This window comes from Gavia stellata, chromosome 16, assembly GCF_030936135.1.
Source record: "Gavia stellata isolate bGavSte3 chromosome 16, bGavSte3.hap2, whole genome shotgun sequence".
NCBI lineage: Eukaryota > Metazoa > Chordata > Aves > Gaviiformes > Gaviidae > Gavia > Gavia stellata.
In genome coordinates, this window is record NC_082609.1 from 6,859,881 (window position 1) to 6,875,742 (window position 15,862).

The window sequence follows — 15,862 nt, forward strand, 5'->3', positions numbered from 1 at the left end:
GTAAATAGGGATGATATAACACCACAGCTGTGCTGCACATGGCCTGGGAGGAGCTCAGAGTCAGGGAATTTGGGGTCTGAATCTTGATCTAAACCAGGGTTAGCTGTCACGTGCAAATATAGTCATGCTGATCCCCAGAGCTGTGTTTCCAAAGAGAAGTGGTCAGCAGCTCTTCAGTTGCACGGCCACTTCTCCCATGAGGAGGTTGGCATGGACAGAGGGACAGTGAGCAGAAGCTGACCACAGGACATGGCAGAGCATTGTTGGTCTCCACTGCTGCAGGTACCACAGACCAACTGGCATACGTACGTTTTTGGAAGCCAGGAACTCCATCCCATTGGCCACCTGGAAGCTGAAGCCCACCAAGTCCATGTAGCTGAGGAGCGGAGACTCATTTATCAGTGTCACCCGGTCTGTTCTTTCAGGAGCTGGAGGACAAGCAGAGATGGATGTTGGCGTTACTCAGCACACTTGTGGGCTGCCCACCAGTGGAAGGACCCACTGGGGACTGCTCTGCCTCCAGCAACAAAGGGACAGAGCTGGGAGCTCCCATCACGAGGGCATCTGCCACCACTGTTGGATTCGTCCCAAAGACTTTTGCAATATGGACCATCTGTCTCTGCAAGCAAAGGCATCCAGTGCCCAAAGTGCAAGCACCTCTCCCTCCTGCTGTGGCTGAGCTGTTACCTGATGGGGAATAGCTGTCGAGCTCATACGGGGTGCCGTAGTTAGAGGACTCGATGTCAGCATACTTGACTTCACCCTTCATGTCGGACATGGGCACATAATCCAGGGAGTCGTCCTTGCTCATGTCCATGTAGCCCCCGTCGCTCTCAACAGACAAGGAGAGGTGACTGTAGGGGGAAGAAAAGAGACTGTTCAGATCCAGAGGAGAGGAGGAGATGCAGGGGATGGGGGCAATGATTTGTGGAACTGCAATTCCTGAACCGTCAGCCCCAGCACTGAAATGTGCCACACAGCAGGGAAAGAAGCCCCACGTCATGCATGCAGAGAAGTGCAAATGGCACTGGAGACCTCCTTCTACCACCTAACAACTCAGGTGTCCTCAGCGCTGGCTTTAAACAGCCCTGCCGTATTCCCCTCCAGGGCTCCAGGCGTCCTTGCCCACAGGCTGAAACTTCTCATGCTCACCTTGCCTGGCAGAGCACAGGCTTGGCTCAGCACACAAGCTCGGCACTGGGGAGGGCAGGAAGGGGAGCCAGGGCCATGCAGGTCCACAGGCAGCCACAGGGCAGGAGAGCATGAGACCCAAGCCAGAGTGGGGAGGCAAAACCCTCCACCTTGGCTGTGCACGTTCCCAGGTTGGCCAGGACTGGCCTGGAGAAGGCTGAACTGAGCGGGCAGGACACAACCCTCTGTCCCTAAAACCTTCCCAGCAAGGAAAACCTTTTGCCTGGCCAGAGCTGTGGGGCATGTCCCCACGGGCTTGGCAGACTGCGCTTAGTGCTTATCTCAGCTGCCTTCAATAGGAAGGCACAGAAGGCAGCTAGGCTGATGTCCTAACACTGCTCTATTTTACTATTGTTTTGGTGTGCTGGAAGGAAATGCTGCTTTCTAACTTCCCATGGGACTGTTTCTCTGTGCTGATGTGCCTGTATCCCTTACAGCTGGCAACCAGAGGAAGGACTGTTTCCCTTTCCTTGTAGCACCTCTTGTGCAACTGCACTCCTTCTAGCACTTCTCCCTTAGGCTTGGTAGCAACATAACCTGCCCAGAAAATGCAGAGCTGAGGTCTCCAACGGTTAAGACATGCTGGGAAACCCTTCGTCTCTATACTCAATGCATAGCCATGGTTATGCCAGTAAAGTTAACGATGCCAGGGAATACTCCCAACTGGCATGGAGCAGCTGGTGTGTGTGCTAGCAAACTCAGCCTCCAGGACACACAGATTGCCTCTGCTAACTCCCCGTCTGCCAGGAGCTGTTTGGAGGTGGCTGGCTGGCACACGAGCTGGTCTCACAAGGTAACAGAGTGTCCCAGTGCTGGGCCAGCATTTATTTTACTGGTCTGGAGGAAATGTAGATACACTTCCTGGCAGTACCAGCCTCCCTCATCGATGGGAGCTAGGATGGGGTAGGCACCAGGGAGGAGGAGAGTGCTGCTTTCCAGGTACCTCTGCACGTGGTCCTCCTTGATGGTGTTCCCATACACCTCTGTCTCTCGCCGGGCCTTCTCACCGTAAGACTGCAGAAAGGTGTGCTTGTTGCGGTGCAGGTAGTCCACCAGGTCCCCGTAGCGGCAGTACTCGGTGATGATATAGATGGGCCCTGGTGGGAGAAAGAACCCACATCAGCCCTGCCTCGGCCCCGCTCGCTCCCCAGGGCAGCGAATTTCATCCCACAGGGACATTACCAGATTGCAGGATGTCTAAGCAGGGCCAGGGGGAAAAGCAACCTTTCTGGTATTGAGCATTTTTGGAATTTGAAATTTGTATTTGGGGAGGGAGGTGGGGGTTAACAGAAACATGCCTTCTCAGTTTCAATCAGGTTGGAAAGAAAGGCTTTCAGAGCCCCACAAGGCTTTCCTAGGGAAAGGGTGAATCATTCTGAAGCAGAAAACAGGAATTATTGTCCTCAGCACAGTCCAGGGCAGCAGGGACAGGAGACAAGGCACACGGGGCTCAGCTACCTCCTTTGGTGCAGGCCCCCAGCAAGTTGACAATGTTGAGGTGAGGTCCCAGGTGGCTCATGATCTTCAGCTCGGACATGAGGGCTTGCTTCTCGCTGCTCCGGGCGGTGGCTGTTGGGGAAAGCCATTGTGAATGGCAGGGCAAGGAAGGGAGTGCACGGGCCCTGTTTGGCCTTGCAGCTTTTGGATGGGGGAAAGGGATGGTGTGGGGACAACTCACACTTGAGCATTTTGACTGCCACTTTCATGGTGGACTGTGAATGGCTCAGGCCATGGGCTGTTGCCTCCACCACGCGTCCGAAGGCACCGGAGCCAAGAGTGCGTCCTGCAAAGAAACAGCAAGGAGACAAAGTTGGTGATGGTCCTCAAGGAGAGGAGAGGAGAGTAGCTTGGAAAAGACAAGTGCCCTGTCTGAAACCACAGCAGCCTTGCTGCAGTCATCCTGGTGGGCATGGAGGTGGTCATGAGCTATGATGTTTGGGGTTGGGGCTGGTTTCCATCTGGCTGAGAAGGGAAGGAGCTGCCAACTGCAAGAAAGGATAGCCAGGAATAACCCAGTCCTTCATGCCAAAGTGGGCAGCTGGACTCCCACCATGGTCCCAGATGGTCCCCCTCTCCCAGGACCACATCGTATCTCCAGGGATCTTTGTGCCTTTTCTGGATTGGTCTCTTTTGGAGATCCCAAACCCAAACCTATCACCCCCAGACAGTGAGGACCCCAGGGGTCCATAAGTGGGACCTGCAGAGCCTTTACCTAACACCAGCTTGTCCCTGGGCACCTCCCAGCTGGAGTCGTAAGGGAGCTGCATGGGATCCACGTAGATGTACTCGTGCCCATCAGAGCTGACTGACTCAATCACCTTCCAACGTATTTCATAACGAGGTTTCTGGAAAGGGGAGCAAAGGGAAAAGAGAGATTTGAGAGGCTGAGGGTCAGAGAGGGCATGGGGGATGTGGATGGGCTTTGTTAGGGAGTCTTTGGTCCCTGCAGCCGTTGCCTCATTCCCCGTCTAGCCTACAGACACCAGGGGCATGCAGAGACTGATGGAGGCCTATGGTCCCTGGCATGGATGGGACATCATCAAGCCCATGCCAGCAGGAGCTCACAGCTTTGCTCTTCCCAGCCACCTTAACATGGGGGTACCACTGTGGCAGCCTGGGAACACTCTCCTCTTTTACCTTCTGCCACAGGACGATCAGGATGATCAGGGAGATGACGGTGAGGACCAGCAAGGCCAGGATGACAGAGATGATGACCACCTTGAATGGCAAGGCTACAACGATAACAGGGACAGCAGTCAGACTCCTCCACCTCTGCGTGATGTGACTATCCTGGGGAAAGGAGGGGACAGCAGCACAGAGGTGTCCCTGCACCCTTCCCCTTCCCTCCTCTAGCCACTGTCCCCTTCCTGCTACACTCCTCCCCCCCCGGTCATTGACCCTGAACTCTCCTCTGGGCCGGGGCAGTCCCTGTCCTCTCCTCCTGGGCAGACCTGCCCAGCACTTGCAGGGCCAGCACCCCAGGGATAATGGGGTGATCAGTTGTAACAGCCTGTTGAAGGGCTTGCTACTCTGGGAGAAGTTTGACCATGGGAGGGTGTAAGGAGCTAGAGGGGCTGGTTTGCTTGGGGGAGAGCTGGCAGCTCCAGGCCTGGGCTTAGACCGTCCTTCCTCATATTTGGGATGTTCAATGCATGGATGTTCGAGTCCGTGGCACCATCTAGTGACCCGCGGGCTAATAACAAGACACCAGGGACCTCCTCAGGCACTCTCATCTTGCCTCCCTGGAGGGATGACCCTGCCAGTGGTGGGAAGAGGATGTCCACGACCAGTGGACAGAAGGGCTCCAGAGTCCTCCTGGAGCAGCCTTTCCTGCTCAGCCGAAAGGCGGCATCGTTTTGGGCAGAAATACCCAGGTTTCCTGTCTCAGAGGACTGAAGTCATCAGAGGACAGTCCCGGCTCCCAGCACCTCCGGGCTGGAGACATGGAGAGAAAAGTCTAGCTCCCTGCCACTGACTCAAACAATTCCCTCAGCGCTCACCGTGTGGGACCAGAGTGATGTCCTGGGAGTTGGTGCCCAGGAAGTTTTGCACGGTGCATCTCAGGAGCAGGGGCTCATCCACCCTGTGCAGCTGCAGGGTGCTGTTCACGCGGTACACCTGCAGCTCTGCGTGGTATGTGGCGTTGGTCTTCAGACCGATCTCTGCGGACTCATTCCCCAGCAGCCGGGTGGGCTGCCCCTTGGTGCTACACCTGGTCCGGGGAAGGATAAAGGCACCTGAGAGGCAGTTGGGACCATGCACCACCATGGGATGCCCAGGCGTGTGGGCCAGCAGAATACAATAAAATAATAGTCTATTATTCTAATAAATGCAAGATTCCAGCTGTTCTCATGGGCTCCATCACTCCACTTACCATTTGATGTCACTGCAAGTAGACCAGCTGATCTCCGGCTGGGGCATGCCTTCAGCAGAGCATGTTACAGTCTGCTCCCCACTGCTGGCACTGCTGTTCTCCTTAAGATCCACCACTTTGGCTGGCACTGAAACCAAGAGACAGCGATGGGAATTAATCCTCCTTTCTGACTGCAGGACGAAAGGGGAACATGATTCCACTGTACCCCTAACATGGCCTGGGGGTGAGGAGGCACTGAGGGAGGACTCACCACATCAATCGTGTTTTATTTTTGAAAGCTAACAGCAAAAAGAGAAAGGTTTGAAGCGGTTTAGGAGGAGACCTGTCCCCATCTAGCTTGCTTGGAGAGCACAGGCAAGCGCAGGGGAAAGTCCTGGACAGCAGAGCTGTGCAATCATCTCTGCATCTACTACCTTGGGCCAGGGCATGAAGGCCAAGCTGCTGGTGTCTGCACTGCCTCCCTGTCCCCCTTGCTCTGAGACCAAGTGTAAGATATTTCAAATGAACATTTTTCTTGCTTGAATGCTCTTCCTTTAACCAAACCCACTCTGGAGCTGTAGTCAGAGGAGTAAGGGTTTCAGCCTGAGGGTCCTGTGGCAAAGGATGGAGCCATCCCCTGAGACTGCCCCCACACTCCTCAGCCCCATGTCTGCATGGCCATCCTCACCATTTATCTGCAGATGGAAGGACAGCTCCTGCTCATCATCCTCATTGAAAGCCCGGATGGTGTAAAATCCTCCTTCTTCCTGCTTCACCCGCACCAGCACCAGAGCTGTCTGGTACCTGGAGGAGACACAGTCCCAGAGTGATGGGTGTGGGAAGGTACCTGGGGGCTGACAATGCTCAGAGGCAACCAGCACCCACCCATTTGAGGCATACTTGAAATCCACTCACGGAAAGGCATTCAGCCACCAACTGTGTCCAACCAGCACTTTGGAGGTTGCTTTGCGAATTATCCCCTCCCTGCACCCTGATGAGGAATGATGGGCCCTCACCTGGTTTCTGACATGTTCCTGCTGGTGATGGTGAACTCGCTGCTGCTCTCCATGGTCAACGTCTTGTTGTTCTTCAGCCACACAATGCTGGGTTGCGGGTAGGCCTCTATCTCCACCTGGATGGTGTGGCTCTTGTGGACCTCGGCATACACCGTGCTGGGCAGGCGGGTGTGGAAGCGCACAAAGCCATGCTCTGAGAAGGGGCAGGAGGGATAGGGGGGTCAGAGAGAGAAACAACCCCCTCTCCAGCCCTTTGGACAAACGTGGATCTGAAATAAAACACTCTGAACACCCAGAAGTGGTGGGGCAGCTCCAGATCCATCCCTCAAGGCTTCAGGTTTGTGCCCAAGGGGAGTGCGGGTGCAGAGCCACCCTGGAGCAGGGAGCATGCAGGGAAAAGGCTGTTGACTTGTGCAGATGGGGCAGGTTCTCTCAAGTTACACAAAAGAAGGACAGATGCAGATGGGAAGTGACAATATGACCTCACATTGCCTTGGCGTATGAGCTCTTACCCATACCCTCAAGTGTCTTAAAGGGTCACAAAAGCCATGGTGGGAGATTTGGGATATTTTGAAGCCAGGAAGTGGGCAGGGGTGACATGGGGTGAGGACTGGCTTTTTGCTGTGGTTACTTAGGGCAGAGGCGAGGAGGGGGAAGAGCTGGAGGCTGTGCAGAGAGAGGAGGGTGTCACTCTGGGGCATCCTCCCTGCATGCCCACGTGGTTTGCTGGCTTTGGGCGTGTGGACAGCAACATACCAATCACATGGACTGTGATGTCTTTCCGGTCCGTTTTCTCATGGTAGCCCTCAGAGACGTTGCAGACGTAGGTCCCACTGTCCTCCAGCTCCGCGTTCTGGATGATGAGGATGGAGCGGATCTCGTGGGTGGATCCAGGCAGGAAGTCAGTCACTGGCTCCACAGCCTTCCCTGCCTGCACAATGGGGACAGGAGATACGGTCTGAGAAGTCACAAGCATGTTCTGCCATTGGAGCTACAAAGCCAGGCTCACAGGGAGGGAGGAGGTAGCGGGCCCCAGTCTGGCTTCCACAGGGACACGGAATGTGCACCGATCAGAGGCCACTGAGACAGACAGGCTTAATCCAAGGATCTCCCCATCAAGCCTCCCTATGTGGCAGCAGCAGCATCCCACAGCTTCTGCCATGGGGTGAAGCTTCATAGGAAGCTTCACCTAGGGTATGATGAGTGATTGCCATGAGACACCTGGGTGAAGGCTGGAGCTGCTGCCCAGAGCTTGTGGGGCTGGAGCACTCACTTGCTTGCGTGGATAATCCCAGTTGAAGTTGACTAGCTCATTGCCGCTCACAGTGCACAGCAGGGTAATGTTTTCTCCCTGACGGACTATGGTCTGTACTGCGCTGATGGAGACATTCACAGATGAGACTGTGGGAAAGGTGAAAGAAAGGAATGAATCATGAAGGAAGGGATGAGTGGGCACCCAGTCCATTTATCCTGGGTGTATTGGTCCACTGGAAAGTCTCTTCTCTGAGGGATGGAGCTGACACTTTGGCAGAATCCATTTTCTAATGGAGACAAGATTAAATCCAGCCTCCAAATTGATCAAGGGCATTGCTAAGGGGACAGGGGGAGAGCTTTGATGTTCCCTGCCACTGGACCGAAGGAACAGCCACAGCAGGTGCACAGGTATGCTAAGACAGTGGCAGCTCACCCTGGATCCTGTAGACGTAGAAGGTGTCTGAATCCACTTCCTGGTCATCCACGATTGTCCGGCAGAAATAGGTCTTATCCTCAAAGAAGCCTTTGAATCCCTGTTGTGGGTCATAAGCAGCTGGGATGGGGTTCTCCACCTTTTTCTCATAGAGGGTCACCTGCATCTGTGGGTTGGTCACGCGGCATGGGATGACAGCCTCTGTGTAGCCGGTGATGAAGATGAAGAGCTCTTCGGAGGTAATTGTGGGGAGGAAGACTAAGGAGGGATCTGTGGGAGAGAGGGAACAGTGGTTCCAGAAAGATGCTTGAAGCTGAACCAGGGCTGCTCTGTGCTCCTCCAGGACTGCTCCAACACAGGGCCCTGTCTCCAGACTGGTGGTATGCTTCTTCCCTTACTCCCCATTGCAAAGTAGAGCTGTCATGTTGTGGGCTTGCCAAACCTCTGCCGGGAGGGTGAGAGAGACCCAAAGGCTGCCTCCTAGCACCACTGCCTTCCCCACCACTTGTCCCAGCACACCACACAGGGGCCTCTCCTATGACTTGGCATACCAGAGACATGCCACAGCCAGATGACCTGCCATGAGGGCTCTCCTGCAATGGGAGGAAGGATTTTGGGAGGCCAGGTGCTTGGAGACAGAATGATAATTCAAAGCCCTCTTTCTCCTGATTGCTAAACCCCGTGGAAATGCAGACAAGGACATGCTGTCGCCTACCTGGAACATAGATGTACAGGGCTTTCCTCTCCACTGGCTCTGGAGCGTGGTCAGGGCTGTAGGTGCATGCATACTCCCCGGTGTGACGGCCCGTCACGTTACTGAGGGTGAGATTGCTGACGAAGACACCATCCCTGTGCTCCAGCGAGGCAGCGAGAGGCTGACCCTCCCGTTCCCAGACCAGCACGCCATCCCCATAGCACAAGAGGGAGAAGGTGCTGTGGAGGCCGAGGACAAGCTCAGTGTCTCTGGGTTCGATGTGCAGCCCGCTGCCCCCAGACGTTACCTCCAGCAGACCTGGGAGAGGAGGGAGATGAGACCAAATCGGATTCCTCTGAAATCCAAGGAGAAGCACGCTGGAGCACAACCTCATGCCAATGCATTTGGTTTGTAATGTCAACCTTTACACTGAAAAACAACCTTCCTGGATTTGTCCTCCTTGGCATAGCCACTGCTGACAAACACATGCGTTCCTCAGAAATGTCCTGTCAACCTAGACCTTGGTTGGTCACCCTTCATTCCCTGTACCTCCTGAAACTCTTACTAGAGAGGAAATAAGACATCATGGGGTTTAGCGATGTTCAAAGTTGCCCATATTTTCTGTGGCAATGCTCGGTGAAGAACCCCCCATTTTATGCTTTAACTATGTCTGCCCCTATCCAACATTTCTGTGAGGTAACTGCACCCTCAGTGCCACCCAGTGCTGCCCAGCGTCATCGGGCGGTCAGGAGCAGAAGGCTGGCTCACAGGGATTTGGAACAGCCGTTGAAACTGTGGCTGTGAACAGAGCTGTGTTGGGACCACCCATGCTGTGATGGTGTTGCACTAGCCCAAGGGGCATCCTCGGTGAGGAACGGCGCTGGAAATGGGGATGACCTGGGCCTCCTCCACATGTTTGCTCACATTCTTGGCTTTTATGCATCCTGTGAGCTGGTCTAGATGACCTGGGGGGCTGACAGTATAAATAGTACTGCTGACCCCAAAATGACCCTGTCACTATAAAGGCAGAGGTAGGTCTCAAATGCGCCTTCAAAGGCTTGGAAAGGCCATGCATTTAGTGGGCAAGGGGGACAGGAGGACATGAGGCAATTCCCTGCTCTGCTGGCTGCCTCTCCACAGGGACAGTGTCAGACGGGACACAGACTAGGCTGAAACAATGTCAGTTTACAAGAAAGTGAAAAAGGAATGAAAGCAAAACCTCACAGGAAATCCTTTGGAAGCAATAGAACAGGCAAGGTCTTCCTGAATGACTCCCCATGTCTCTCCCAGCTTCCTTGCTTCACCCTTTGCCCAGATGTCCCAGTGGGTCTGGGACATGTGCTCCTCCCCGGTGTCCCCACGGGTGGTCAGGGCAGCTGGGGACAGCCCCCAGGGACTTGCAGCAATGCTGCAAACAGCCCCGATGCAGCCAGGTGCCCTGTTGCCTTGCTGTTGGGGGATTATTGTATATATGGGGTCTGACCGAATCCTTCCTGCTGTAGGGGTGTGCACAACATCTAGCTAATGTGGATTCTCAGGTGTCTGCTAAGGGCTGAGCGCACCTGGCAGTGCTCCCTCTGCAAAGGTCTCCTCCTTCTACCCAGCTGTGCATCAGCACGAAGCAGGTGGGGACTTTACATCCACCCCGCCATAGGATTAGGTCCGCATAAGCCCATGGACCCGAGTCATTAGGAGGGACAGATGTGCCTGGAGCACACTGTGCACCCCTGTGCCTCCCCACGGCATTGCCCCTTTCCTCCTCCCTGCCCTGGAGTGAGCAACCAGGGGCAGCATCCCCGCCCAGGGCCCAATCCTGCACACACCTCCCCAGCCACAGCACTCACCGGTGAAGATGAGGAGCCAAAGAGATGTCTTCAGAGAGGGGCGCAGCATGGCAGGCTCTGTGGCTCGGTGACCTAATCCTGTCGAGAGCAAAGTGGGATGAGCACAGCACTGCAGAGGAGGGTTTCCTTGGCTGTCCCAGGCAGGGGGGTCCCTGAGCCCCCACCTGAGCCCTGGGCTGCCTTTTCCACCTCAGAAACCTCCCATATCTTTCCAGTTTTCAGCCTTTCCCTCCCGGTGGGGTGGTTGGTTCCCCCCCACGCTGGATCTGCAGAAGCTGTTTCTAAGGCATCTTCTGCTGGTAAACAGGGATTTTGCTGGAGGCTCCAGCAGTTGTGTCAACTCTTGCTCATCTCTGCTCGAAATGCCGCTCCCCCCGCTGCAGAGCCCTGCCTTTCTCCCTCCCTCTGCTCTACTGCTTGCCTTTTTTTCCCTTAGTTTTTGCTTCCCTCAGTCCCAGTGAGATAAAACTTGCTAGAAAACAGATCCCCCCCCAACCCTCCCACATTTTCTGCTCCTTCCAATGAAATAAAACAAGCCCAAAGAAATCTCACAAAAAACTGAGTTTCTTGTATTTAACTTTTAAATATATATATATATAAAGGGAATATTTAAGAGGACTTTCTAGTTAAAAATCCCTTTTATCAACATTTCTCAAGAAATCATTTCCACAGAGTGTTTTCAGCCCTCCCTGGTGCAAACTGAGAGCCCAGAAGAGACGTGGCCAGAGGTCCCTAACAGCAGTGGGCTCTGTCCCCCGTGTAACGGGGTGACAGGTAACCCTCCCCATCACGCCTGCAGGGACGGAGATGAGTATTTCTGAAAAGCAAAATGAAGAAGCTAACAAAGGGAAGAGTAAGCAGAAAGGCTTCCTCTGTGCCTGGGCAAAGCTGGGGGGAAATGAGTTCAGTAGTCCTGAACTTGGGGATGCTCCCGCATGGAGCTGAACTTCACGGCTCAGCCACGCTGCAATCCGGGGCTGAGCTCCTGCCCTGCCGCTGGGCCACCTCCCCTCTCCCAGCGCAAGAGGCATTTTGAACCTGCTCCCAAGGCAGACCCTGAGGAGAAGCCCCCCGTGATGCCGGCACAGTGCTCTGGGGAGCTGCTCGGCAGACAAGGGGATGGCTAGTGGCAATCTGGACTTGCTGACCTGGCCCAGGCACTGTCTCTTACTGAGCGGCTCTGCTGCCTCTTGGCCCTGGAGTGGCCTCCTGGTCTGCTTGATGTTAAGGAGGAAATGGTTTTTAAATGACGTGCGCTTGTCAGATGTTTTTATTATTCTCTTGCTTTGGCTCAACAAATGTCTGATCTACCAACAAATCCTTCCAGGTCTCCAGCTTATTCAGCAGCTTCCCTCTCCCCCCTCCAGAAAACCCCTCCAGTGACTCCTTCTCTCTTCTGCATTTGCCAGAGGGGATGAGAGCACTTACAGGGAAGAGCTGGGGGTGGGTAGGATGAAAGGACCGAGGTGAAATTCAGGCTGTAAATGAATGTGACCTCACTGCACCCACCCTCAGAGAGCACCGACCTGCAGAAGAGAGGAGGAGGATGGACAACCTAATCTCGCTGCCCCCCAAGGCACTGCCATGAGAACAATTAGCTTTGTTTCCCAATTCTCCTTTACAGAGGTGTGTGATTCATCCATCATTCAATGTTCAAGGTTGTAAGGACAACTGGGATCCTCTCCTTCCACCCCTCCCTGCCTGCATGCACAAGCCAGGCTGTATTTGCCCCCTGCCAAATATCTGCCTGTCAGCAGCTAAGGTCTTCTGAAGCTCATGCCCAGCTTTTAACTGCCTGTCCAGCTTCATGGCTGTCACTGTTAGTCCTGTTGCAGGCGAGATCTTGGCTTCCTCTACCCACACAGACAGGTGCCTCACTCCACCAGTGATCTCTGCAGGATCACTGATGGGGCAAACCACGGCTCTGCTGGAGCTGGGTAGCCGGACGCGGGTGCACGCTGGTGCTGGGCTAGCATGGGTGTTGCTCCAGTGAGCAGTGAGAGCCCTGCAGCCTCTGCCTGCTGACTCTGGCCTCCTCCCATGTGTTCATAGCTGGTTTTAATAAAGTCGCTGGTTTTGCAGAAAGACATTTCTCTTGGAGATGCTTTCCAAGCAGAGTGGGAGGGTGGCAACGTCTCGCAAAGGGTGGTGACCTCTCCCTTGTTTGTCTGCTCTGGCCAGGGTGAGAGGCACGCTCAGAGATGCTGAGCTCTGCCCGTCCTGCAGGATGCACGCACAGCCTGGCTAGCAGAAGGAAAAACCTTTCTTTCCCTGTCACGGGGGACAAGTGTGCTTGCACACGTGGATGCACACAGGCATTTCACAAAGGATGCAAATGCACCCAGCTCACTGCCAGCTTTGAGAGCGCTTGTTGTTTCCCTCCTCAATCTCAGCTTTTGTTCTCAGCAAGAGCAATAAGATGCATCCTAAGAATGCTACACAAGGAGGAGCTGAGGTGGGTGCAACCCCACTCAGTGATCCAAAAGCAGGCACCCAGACATTATTCCACCCAGGGACCCAAGTGCAGGCACCTACACGATGCTCAGTGCCTTGGATTGTCTCCTCCCAGCTCTATGGGTTAACAGGGTGCCATGGACCCCTCAGACTCCTACATCCTTCCCACGGGCCAGGACCTGAGCCTTTTCAAGCCATGGGACCATTTGCCTCCACCCATCCTGGCGCATGCCTAGAGCCAGGGAGGTCCTGCAGCAATGCCATGTCCAGAGCCTTTCACTCAGCCCTGCAGCTCTGCGGCAGCCTCCCACCTTGCAGCCCCTGAAGTGAAGTCCTAGCTCTCCATCCCCGTGTTATACCCCTCACCATCCTCTCCTCCCCACCAGCACAGACCTTCCCTCTGCCCCGCTCCAGCGCTGCGATATGAGGGCAAGCCATCCCTGGCCCAGCAGGGCAGCGAGCTTTTCTCTTGAGCTGCACTGTTTATTATTCTAAAAGAAGAATTTGGCTGGAAGAGGAGACAGGAGGTCAGCTGGCTCGCAGGGAGGCCAGGCTGGCTGGACGATGCAGCCCTGTACGCAGACTCAGCCCCAAATGGCTGTGGGGTGGCTGCGCTGTCCCAGGGGCTCGGGTCCCTGGGGCCAAGCTGGGGATCCGCTGAGTGCCGCAGGAGAGGACGGCTCACCACCAGCCTGCACGCCACGTCGCTGCTCGCCTCCACGCTGCCGCGCACCGGGGCCCGGAGCTGGGCACTGCGGGACCGTGAATGTCTGGGAGGCTTTTGAGTCCAAATGAGAGGCAGATACAGGCGACTGTCCCTGCCTGGTGATACAGCCACATTGTCTGTCCTTATCTTTCCTCTGTAATCACATCAGCCCGGCCTGCTGATATGTGCAGGGACGCACCCGCTGGCTGTTCCTCCTCCGGACTCGAGAGCAGCGAGCAGTGTTTGCAGGCGAGATGAGGGAGACCTGTCCCAGCTCCAGGGCTGTTGGGTTTCCCAGACTGCTGCTGTGCAGGTGAAAGGAAAGCGTCCCATAGCCGGCTGGGGCCAGGCACCTCTGAAAGCCTATTTGCACACCTCTGGCCTCCTGCTTTTGCAGCGTGTTGCATGGGAAGATGGGATAAATGGGGCCACCCCTGACATCCCTGAGCAGCAGCAGGGCTGTGCAGAGGGCACCCGGGGCTCTGACGGCCCACAGAGCCATGCTCTCACAGGCAGGACACAGGCGAGAGGGCCAGATCAGAGAGGTCAAACAGCACGGCCAAGGCCACGCAGCAGGACCACAGCTGCGCCAGGACCGGGATTCAAGTCTCATGATTCCCTGTCTCATGACTTCACAGCCTCTCCAGTGCAGCCTGCTCCCATTTCTCCTGCATCCCAAGTCTGATGACAGCTGAGGTTTCTCCTCCGCCTCCTCTCCCACTCCCCTGCTCGCTGCTTTGAGCAGCGGCCAGGGGTGATGCCTCTGTGGCTGATGAACCTGGACAGGAATTTCTGTGACGGGAGCAGGGCTACACCCAAGGTTCTGGATACAAGGAAGAGCCGTATCCAGCCTCTGCTGAGTATGGTCCCACCTTTATTTAGGGAGGACCATTCCTTCAGCCATCTCTGCCACTCCTCCCACCTTGCAGTACCTTGCTAAGGAGCTCAAGCATCACCAAACCTTATTGATTTATTACCGTTCCCCCAGTCCAGACCTATCTCTTGTTCAAGGATGCTAGTAAGCTGAAGATGCCTTTGCTAACACCCAAAATGTGTTGTGTGGGCTCAGTCTTGCCTATTCTTGGGTAACGACGCAAGAATTTCCTTTGACTTTGCTCGGCGTGCCCTGCCACACCTCTGAGCCCCCTTCCCTCTGTACTTGCTCCCAGCATGTGCAGTGCTGCTGGCAGAGCATCTCAGCACGCATGGCAGCCACTGCTGGCACAAGCATGGCATGGCACTGCCCATGCCCAAGCACAGATCATGTGGGACAGCACCATTTCCAGCCCTGCAAATGCCTTAAACCATGGGAGATCTACACAGATAGGCATCCACACCAAGGAGGCCCTCCCAGTCCACCGCCCTCCTCCTAAGCATGCCTAGACCACGTTTCTCGCCTCTCCTCCACAACCACTAATGCCCTGCGGAGAACCAGTATGGGGGTCCCGCAAGCACCCCCAGAGCTGTGGGAGCTGGGAACCAGCCTGCAAAGCTGGTGCACCGGGAATGGGATGGCTTGGTGTGCCAGGGAGGGGGAAAGCAGCTGCGGCTGCCCTGACAGCCACCTTGGAAGGAGCTCTAGTCCATACAGACCATCAATCACCAGCAAGGGGATGTGCTATCCGCTGGAAATCAGGGCACCCAGCCCCCTCTCAGCAACCCCCTTTTGCATTTCCAGGGGCAATTCCTGCATCCGTTGCCCCATGTTGCTCTTCTCCCCTAGCCGTCCTCCCCTTGCCTGAGCCTCCCCGCTCCTGCGATGCTGGGCAGAGGTGCTGGCTGCCATCCCAGCCCATGAAGGCATCTCGGCTGGCAGCAGCATGACCGTGGCAAAGGAAGAAGCGTAGAAGCGAAGCCAGGCCTCTCACACAGCCGCTGGTCCTTTCTCTTCCTCTGGCTTTCTATTTCTAGCCCCTTGTCTTGCTGGGGCTGTGCTTCCAGGCGCTCCCACAATGCTCGCTGGCCCCACCGTCCTGCCAAGCAGGCCAGGGACATCTGGTGCAAATTAGCGGGAAGTAAAATATACTTTATTTCTTCTTTGTCTAAGTGCATCTGAGTCATTAAGTGAGATCATGGGTGCCCGTATGCAACAAAAAAAGACCCGTATGGATCCCATGATCAATGCTGCTCACAGCCAGGGAATGAGGGTTTCTCCTGGCTGGGGGAGACAATGTCCCCTGCTTTCGAAGGCAAAAAACTCCCCAAGCAAAGGCTGGCAACCCCTGAAACTAAAGCCTCGCTTGTCCGGCAGCAAAACTCCTTGGCTTGTCCTGTTTTGCTCTGCCACCCTCCCCCCAGCCTCCGTGACTGCTTCTTTCCCACCCTTTAATCTAAATAAAACTGAGCTGGGTTTTTTTTTTTTTTCCCTTGGCTGGAACCGTCCGGAGTTGCAACATCTCTACTCTGGGGTCCCTCGG

At 55.2% G+C, this 15,862-nt stretch overlaps 1 protein-coding gene across 1 annotated transcript in view; it reads right to left on the bottom strand.

Annotated features, from left to right (window-relative positions):
* Positions 1–15,862, bottom strand: part of PDGFRB (platelet derived growth factor receptor beta) — a 32,479-nt gene that overhangs the window by 7,966 nt on the left and 8,651 nt on the right. Inside the window, exons 3-18 of the mRNA XM_059825148.1 lie at positions 10,286–10,363; positions 8,463–8,759; positions 7,748–8,017; positions 7,334–7,461; positions 6,817–6,991; positions 6,061–6,253; positions 5,733–5,848; positions 5,066–5,192; positions 4,692–4,903; positions 3,829–3,923; positions 3,404–3,536; positions 2,870–2,974; positions 2,650–2,760; positions 2,135–2,288; positions 688–854; positions 310–428 (exon numbers count right to left, since the gene is read on the bottom strand). Coding sequence (XP_059681131.1) covers positions 310–428; positions 688–854; positions 2,135–2,288; positions 2,650–2,760; positions 2,870–2,974; positions 3,404–3,536; positions 3,829–3,923; positions 4,692–4,903; positions 5,066–5,192; positions 5,733–5,848; positions 6,061–6,253; positions 6,817–6,991; positions 7,334–7,461; positions 7,748–8,017; positions 8,463–8,759; positions 10,286–10,334 — 2,451 coding nt within the window. The 5' untranslated portion in view covers positions 10,335–10,363. The remainder of the gene's footprint in view (positions 1–309; positions 429–687; positions 855–2,134; positions 2,289–2,649; positions 2,761–2,869; positions 2,975–3,403; positions 3,537–3,828; positions 3,924–4,691; positions 4,904–5,065; positions 5,193–5,732; positions 5,849–6,060; positions 6,254–6,816; positions 6,992–7,333; positions 7,462–7,747; positions 8,018–8,462; positions 8,760–10,285; positions 10,364–15,862) is intronic.